Source organism: Protobothrops mucrosquamatus, unplaced genomic scaffold (assembly GCF_001527695.2).
Source record: "Protobothrops mucrosquamatus isolate PMUCROS unplaced genomic scaffold, P.Mucros_1.0 scaffold2822, whole genome shotgun sequence".
NCBI lineage: Eukaryota > Metazoa > Chordata > Lepidosauria > Squamata > Viperidae > Protobothrops > Protobothrops mucrosquamatus.
This window is the reverse complement of record NW_015388855.1, coordinates 99,011-107,772: the sequence shown is the minus strand read 5'-3', so window position 1 is coordinate 107,772 and position 8,762 is coordinate 99,011. Positions and strand designations below refer to the sequence as shown.

General features: G+C 41.9%; 1 protein-coding gene across 1 annotated transcript in view; it reads left to right on the top strand.

Moving 5' to 3' along the window:
• Nucleotides 1-651: 651 nt before the first annotated feature.
• The window catches only part of LOC114923302 (killer cell lectin-like receptor subfamily F member 1), a 48,502-nt gene continuing 40,391 nt past the window's right edge, over nucleotides 652-8,762 (top strand). The window contains exon 1 of the mRNA XM_029286078.1: nucleotides 652-730. Within this exon, the coding sequence (XP_029141911.1) occupies nucleotides 652-730 (79 nt within the window). The remainder of the gene's footprint in view (nucleotides 731-8,762) is intronic.

Genomic DNA, 8,762 nt, shown 5'->3' with positions numbered 1-8,762 from the left:
GAAAGGGAGAGGTTTCCAAGCTGAGCCATGCTGGCTCAGGAATTCTGGGAGTTGAAGTCCCCAGGTCATAAAAGAGCCAAGGTTGCCTACCCCTGGTCTAGTTGTTTTGGCATGCAGTGCCCTATAGCGGCGTCCTAAGGGGAGAAGTTGAAACAGTTTATGTCCAGGATGTGAGGGGTCTGTAGATATTTTCTCAGCCCTCTTTCTGGCTAGTGCAGTATACAGGTCCTCAAAACAAATATTATGGTTTGGTGTGATGTGGATTCAGTTAGGTAACAAACCAAAAGGAAGATTCCTGAAGGCTTTGCAATGAGAAACTATTTGGAGGAGAAACGAGAAGGAAAACTCAAAAGGAGAAAGGATCAATTGCCTTGATTTGTTGCTGAAGAATGAAATTCCTCCTTCGCTTCCTCCTTTCTGATAAATGAATTTGCTGCCCTCAACTTGAAACAGAAAGTTCTCTTATACTTTGATAAATAAAAGAAGCCTTGGGAGCAAAGTAGGCTGGTTCCTTGCTGGTCTCACAGCACTTCCTGTGCGATCTTGTGGCCCACCTCCAGATAACAGTGGTTGGGGCTGCTGCTCATACCAAGTAGAGTTGGAACAAGAGTGCTCTTCCTCCTTCCGATTAAACTAGTAGCTGGAGTAACAATGAAGGAAGAAGGTACCTTCTACTTCAATTACCGGCCAAAGAGAATGCAAAGGAGACTCAAACAATCTCAGATGCAAGGTAAGCTACAGCTTATTTATAGTCATTGGGGGGCTTCTAAGTTTTGATGGTCTCAGTGCAGACATCTTGGGGGTCTCAGGAATAAGGGAAGGAATGTAATTGCCAATTTCTCTTTTGATGAGGTTTCTACCAGTTAGGTTCTCTATTGATGCAATCCATTGTACGATCCCACCTTTCACACATCCAGCCTTTACACTGCTCCACAAGGCATGACTTCTTATTTTCAGCAGGATAACAGAATAACAGAGTGGGAAAAGACCTTGGAGGTCTTCTAGTCCAAGCCTCTGCTCTATCAGAAGACCTATTGCCACTTCAGACAAATGGTTGTCCAATTTCTTCTTAAAAATCTCCAGTGATGGAGCACCCACAACTGATTAAATGCTTGTCTCTAAGAATGCTCCATAACTAGTGATGAGCACTAAAGAAGGTCTGTTTTCCATTCTACTGTGTTTCATGGCATAAGTCACTTTATTTTAAAATAACATATTATCTTCCATGCCTTGTCTCCAGGGCTTTCACATGAGGATATGTATATATATATATATGTTTGTATACGTATATGCAGGGCTTTTTTTTCTCACAGAACGCCCAGAACAGAGTTCCGGCACCTTTTTTGGATGGAACCTTGTAGGGTAGGCAAGGCGGGTTGTATGACGTGTGTGAGTTCCGGCACCTTTTTTTTTGTTTTAGAAAAAAAGCACTGCGTATATGTATGTGTGTGTGTGTGTGTGCATACATACACATATGGTTTTATTTTAATTTTGCGTTTGTGACAGAGAGATCAGTTATACGTTTACAATGTAAAGTTAACATGTAATGTTTCCAGTGTAATGTTTAGTATTATCAATACAGCAAAATGCCTAGAACAGAATAATCCAGCCTTCCCCACCAAATCTTTTAGACTATCATCCCCCCCCCCCCCCNCTATGGATTGGCCTGTTGGACAATTGGGGTGGGGTTATTATTTTGCGGTTTTACCTATTGCTTCGGGCGGGAAAGCCCTCAGATCCTGCCTAGATCTCCTCTGTCTGTACCTGCCAATAAAAGTTCCTATTGAAATGCTACACGTTTCAAGAGTTCTGCTTTCTTGGTAGGGTGAACGGAGGCAGGTCCTTACAATCACCTTCTGTGACCTTCTGACAAGCAAAGTCAACGGGGAAGCCAGATTCACTTAACAACCGTGTTGCTAACTTAACACCCTCATCCCCTGAAAGCAATTGTAACAGTTGAACATGCCAAAAATTAAAAACCAGTTGGATGAAATAATTCCCAGTAGATTTATAAGAAAAAAGATGTGTGACTTTGTTCCAGTTCCTCTCTCTCAGCCCAACCCACCTCACAGGGTGGTTGTTGTGAGGAAAATAGGAGGAAGAAGGTATGTTGGATGTGTTCGCCACCTTGAATTATTTGTCAAAATAATAACGGTGGGATTTAAATAAATAAAACCCCAAACATGCATGTTTCCATTTATTGTGTTTCAGTTCAGAAAAACAAATTCTGCTTCTTAGCCCAGTGGTGGTGAACCTATGGCTCTCTGTGGACACACGTGCTGTTGCCCCAGCCTCGTCTCCCCCCACAACTCCCTCCTCAACAGCAGCCCGCCTGGACGAGAGTCGCCCCCAAGCATGGCCCATGCGGAACAGCGCAGCCAAGGACATAGCAGCCAGGCAGCATAGACAAGACTCTGCCCTCATGTCCCATCGCGCAGGCAGAGGGCATGGCCGCCATGGTGCTGCTGGGCTGCCTGGGTGATCTGCGGTGGGCCCTGGAGGCGGTGAGTGGCCCTGTGGGCAAGTGGGGCGGAGGATGGGGTGGGGGGGCGGAGCGGGGCGGGGCAGGGGGTGGAGTGAGGGCAGGGCCAGTTTTTGAGCACTCAGTCTCTAAAAGGTTCGTCACCACTGTCTTAGCCTTTACTCAACATAAACACACCCTAGCAAAAGTCAACTGCTAATCAGTAGAAGTAATTATTAAAAGACAAAGCCATACTTGGAGTCATGAAGAAGACAGGCTTAATTTCATATACCCCTCTTCATTCTTTCAAGGTGGATAAGATGATAATAAGATGATAAGATAAGATGAGATGAGATGAGATGAGATGAGATGAGATGAGATGAGATGAGATGAGATGAGATGAGATAACCTTTATTGTCATTTTTTTTTTACTGTGGGCACAACGGCACACATCAAAAATGAAATTTAGTTGCCTGCTCTCAAAGTGAAACACATACATGAAACACACCCCTAAACATACTATGAACAACATATGTATAGACCCACATCCCTACATATACATAGCAAATAAATATTAAATACTGTCCATCTTGAATATATAATGGAAGGAGGAAGCTTGAGAGTTCACAAGGTTAATGCTGTACGGAATGAAACTCTGGCTGAATCTGGATGTTCTGCTTCGGATACCACGAAGCCTCCTCCCAGAAGGTAACAAGGAAAACAGGTCGTGAAGAGGCTGTGTAGTGTCCCAGATAATCTTATGGACCCTGCTCAAGCAACGCTTCCGTGCTATGTCCTGGATGGGAGGGAGGGAACTGCCAATGACCTTTTTGGCCATCCTCACCACTCTCTGCACCGCCTTCCTGTCTGAAGCAATGTAGTTTGGTCTTTGGGCTACAAAGGAAATGTGAGCTCTTTTTCACCATCTGAAGTGTGAAACCACAAGGAAATATCTCAGAAGGGTTCTGACATTAATGAGAATCTTGAATACCAACCACAACAGAAAGAAATGGCAGCAGAAGCTTCTCTGTAATGAAGGAGTTTGCTTTTATCAGCCTTCCAATGTGGCATCTGCACTTGGTCTTGAATATCTGAGATATCTGTCCAACCTCACAGAAAAACAACACAGATTTCAGGAAAGTCTCTAATGGTGTGTAGGGTAAACACATTATCCTGGAGGCTGTAAGAGGAATTTCCTCATTTTTAGATAATTAATCATTTAATTAATTTTGGAATGATTGGAAATGCTGCTCCCCAGGTTTTCTGCCCCTAGGGCTAAGATGTGGCTTATAAAATAAGCTGCCAACTAATCTCTTATTTCTCGCTTATGTGTGTTATTCCTTCCCAGCCAAGGAAACAAACACATAAATCATTGAACAAAACAACACTGCATCCAGTTTTGGTCACCACAATGTAAAAAAGATGCTGAGACTTTAGAAAGAGTACAGAGAAGAGCAACAAAGATGATTAGGGGACTGGAGGCTAAAACATATGAGGAACGGTTGCTGGAATTGGGTATGTCTAGTTTAACGAAGAAGAGGACGAGGGGGGACATGATAGCAGTATTCCAATATCTCAGGGGCTGCCACAAAGAAGAAGGAGTCAAGCTATTCTCCAAGGTGCCTGAAGGCAGGACGAGAAGCAATGGGTGGAAACTGATCAAGGAAAGAAGCAACTTAGAACTAAGGAGAAACTTCCTGACAGTTAGAACAATTAACCAATGGAACAACTTGCCTCCAGAAGTTGTGAATGCTCCAACACTGGAAGTTTTTAAGAAGAGACTGGACAGCCGTTTGTCTGAAATGGTGTAGGGTTCCTGCCTGGGCAAGGGGTTGGACTCGATGACCTCCAAGGTCCCTTCCAACTTTATTATTATTATTATTGTTATTGTTGTTGTTGTTGTTGTTATTATTATTATTATTATTAACACAGAGTTCTCAAGGCACAAATAGCCAGGCTCAAATTATATTGTATGTACCACACCATCATACTTGACAGTTAATATGAGATGCTTGTGCTGATATGCTATGTTTGGTTTTTGCCAAATGCGGGACTCTGCATTATGGCCAGATATCTCCACTTTGGTCTCATCTGTCCAATGGACACTGTTCCCAAAAAATTGATGTGAAAACTGACCTCTCTAGAAGAGGCTCTAATGCTGGGAAAAATGAGTCAATTGGCAGCTTATCTTACAATAAGTGCTTATCTTACACTTGGAATACTGCATCCAGTTTTGGTCACCACGATGTAAAAAAGATGTTGAGACTCTAGAAAGAGTACAGAGAAGAGCAACAAAGATGATTAGGGAACTGGAGGCTAAAACATACAAGGAACAGTTGCTGGAATTGGGTATGTCTAGTTTAACGAAGAGAAGGACGAGGGGGGACATGATAGCAGTGTTCCAATATCTCAGGGGCTGCCACAAAGAAGAGGGAGTCAAGCTATTTTCCAAGGAGAGAAGCAACTTAGAACTAAGGAGAAACTTCCTGACAGTTAGAACAATTAACCAGTGGAACAACCTGCCTCCAGAAGCTGTAAATGCTCCAACACTGGAAGTTTTTAAGAAGAGACCAGACAATCATTTGTCTGAAATGGTGTAGGGTTTTCTGCCTGAGCAGGGGGTTGGACTAGATGACCTCCAAGGTCCCTTCCAACTTTACTATTATTATTATTATTATTATTATTATTATTATTATTATTATTATTATTATTATTATTATTATTATTATTATTATTATTATTATTATTATTATTATTATTATTATTATTATTATTATTAACACAGAGTTCTCAGGGCACAAATAGCCAGGCTCAGATTATATTGTATGTACCATACCATCATACTTGACAGTTAATATGAGATGCTTGTGCTGATATGCTATGTTTGGTTTTTGCCAAATGCGGGACTCTGCATTATGGCCAGATATCTCCACTTTGGTCTCATCTGTCCAATGGACACTGTTCCAAAAAATTTGATGTGAAAACTGACCTCTCTAGAAGAGGCTCTAATGCTGGGAAAAATGAGTCAATTGGCAGCTTATCTTACAATAAGTGCTTATCTTACACTTGGAATACTGCATCCAGTTTTGGTCACCACGATGTAAAAAAGATGTTGAGACTCTAGAAAGAGTACAGAGAAGAGCAACAAAGATGATTAGGGAACTGGAGGCTAAAACATACAAGGAACAGTTGCTGGAATTGGGTATGTCTAGTTTAACGAAGAGAAGGACGAGGGGGGACATGATAGCAGTGTTCCAATATCTCAGGGGCTGCCACAAAGAAGAGGGAGTCAAGCTATTTTCCAAGGCGCCTGAAGGCAGGACAAGAAGCAACGGATGGGAACTAGTCAAGGAGAGAAGCAACCTAGAACTAAGGAGGAATTTCCTGACATTTAGAACAAGTAATCAGTGGAACAACCTGCCTCCAGAAGCTGTAAATGCTCCAACACTGGAAGTTTTTAAGAAGAGACCAGACAATCATTTGTCTGAAATGGTGTAGGGTTTTCTGCCTGAGCAGGGGGTTGGACTAGATGACCTCCAAGGTCCCTTCCAATTTTATTATTATTATTATTATAAGCAACCTAGGCCTGGTGGCCCCAAAGGTGCTTTCTACAAAAGGCAGCTGGACTTTCTTGAGTTTTTTTTCCTTTGAAAATGTTTTGCTTCTCATACAAGAAACTTCTTAGTGCTAACTTTTTTCAGATAGAACTGAAGAAGCTTCTTGGGTGAGAAGTGAATTGTTTTGAAAAGAAAAAAAAACCAACCCAAGAAAGCCCAGTTGCCTTTTGCAAAAAGCACCTTTGGGACAACCGTGACCCGGATGATCGAGAATCTCCATAGACATTTAGACCAGCTAGCTGGCCTGAAGCCTGTGAAGAATAATTTCATATCATTCAAACCTGCCCTGCTCTAATGGCATCACTATATTTGAGGGTTGAAAATTCCATTTCTGGTTTCCAAGATTCAATAGATATGTATCCCAAGCTACCATTGAAGAGACTTTATGGAAATCTGTATATGATGGCCAGCTAGGTGGGATTTGACTTTGGGGCCACTTAGATAAGTCTTAGGCCGCATTCAGACAATCAATTTGGTTTAGTTGTTAATGCCACCGGCTAGAAAGCGAGAGACCATGAGTTTAAATCCCACCTTAGTCATGAATGCCATCTGAGCGACTTTGGCTAGTCACTCTCATTGCAACCTACCTCAATGGGTTGTTGTTGTTGGGAAAATAGGAGGAGGAATGTGTGTTAGTTATGTTTGTCAATGTAATTGTTATTTGGAATTGGAATATTCTTTATTGGCCAAGTGTGATTGCACACACACGGAATTTGTCTCTAGTACCTAGGCTTTCAGTTACATACAAATAACACAGTGATAAGCCATAGATCATAAATCATAAGATACAAACAACAAGTGATAAATCATAAGGTACCAATAGGAGAAGGTAGTAGGGAGGATGAGAAAGATGAGAAGAGAAAGATGAGAAGGATAATAGCAATACAGCCTACTATATGGATAAATATCTTTGGCATATAGAGGAAAAAACTATCCTTGTGTCTAGTTCAGGGATAGACAACCTTGACTCATTTATGACTCGTGGACTTCAATTCCCAGAATTCCTGAGCCAGCCATGCTGAGGGGAAAGGGAGAGGTTTTCAAGCTGAGCCATGCTGGCTCAGGAATTCTGGGAGTTGAAGTCCCCAGGTCATAAAAGAGCCAAGGTTGCCTACCCCTGGTCTAGTTGTTTTGGCATGCAGTGCCCTATAGCGGCGTCCTGAGGGGAGAAGTTGAAACAGTTTATGTCCAGGATGTGAGGGGTCTGTAGATATTTTCTCAGCCCTCTTTCTGGCTAGTGCAGTATACAGGTCCTCAAAACAAATATTATGGTTTGGTGTGATGTGGATTCAGTTAGGTAACAAACCAAAAGGAAGATTCCTGAAGGCTTTGCAATGAGAAACTATTTGGAGGAGAAACGAGAAGGAAAACTCAAAAGGAGAAAGGATCAATTGCCTTGATTTGTTGCTGAAGAATGAAATTCCTCCTTCGCTTCCTCCTTTCTGATAAATGAATTTGCTGCCCTCAACTTGAAACAGAAAGTTCTCTTATACTTTGATAAATAAAAGAAGCCTTGGGAGCAAAGTAGGCTGGTTCCTCGCTGGTCTCACAGCACTTCCTGTGCAATCTTGTGGCCCACCTCCAGATAACAGTGGTTGGGGCTGCTGCTCATACCAAGTAGAGTTGGAACAAGAGTGCTCTTCCTCCTTCCGATTAAACTAGTAGCTGGAGTAACAATGAAGGAAGAAGGTACCTTCTACTTCAATTACCGGCCAAAGAGAATGCAAAGGAGACTCAAACAATCTCAGATGCAAGGTAAGCTACAGCTTATTTATAGTCATTGGGGGGCTTCTAAGTTTTGATGGTCTCAGTGCAGACATCTTGGGGGTCTCAGGAATAAGGGAAGGAATGTAATTTCCAATTTCTCTTTTGATGAGGTTTCTACCAGTTAGGTTCTCTATTGATACAATCCATTGTACGATCCCACCTTTCACACATCCAGCCTTTACACTGCTCCACAAGGCATGACTTCTTATTTTCAGCAGGATAACAGAATAACAGAGAGTGGGGAAAGACCTTGGAGGTCTTCTAGTCCAAGCCTCTGCTCTTTCAGAAGACCTATTGCCATTTCAGACAAATGGTTGTCCAATTTCTTCTTAAAAATCTCCAGTGATGGAGCACCCACAACTGATTAAATGCTTGTCTCTAAGAATGCTCCATAACTAGTGATGAGCACTAAAGAAGGTCTGTTTTCTATTCTACTGTGTTTCATGGCATAAGTCACTTTATTTTAAAATAACATATTATCTTCCATGCCTTGTCTCCAGGGCTTTCACATGAGGATATGTATATATATATATATGTTTGTATACGTATATGCAGGGCTTTTTTTTCTCACAGAATGCCCAGAACAGAGTTCCGGCACCTTTTTTGGATGGAACCTTGTAGGGTAGGCAAGGCGGGTTGTATGACGTGTGTGAGTTCCGGCACCTTTTTTTTTGTTTTAGAAAAAAAGCACTGCGTATATGTATGTGTGTGTGTGTGTGTGTGTGCATACATACACATATGGTTTTATTTTAATTTTGCGTTTGTGACAGAGAGATCAGTTATACGTTTACGATGTAAAGTTAACATGTAATGTTTCCAGTGTAATGTTTAGTATTATCAATACAGCAAAATGCCTAGAACAGAATAATCCAGCCTTCCCCACCAAATCTTTTAGACTATCATCCCCCCCCCCCCCC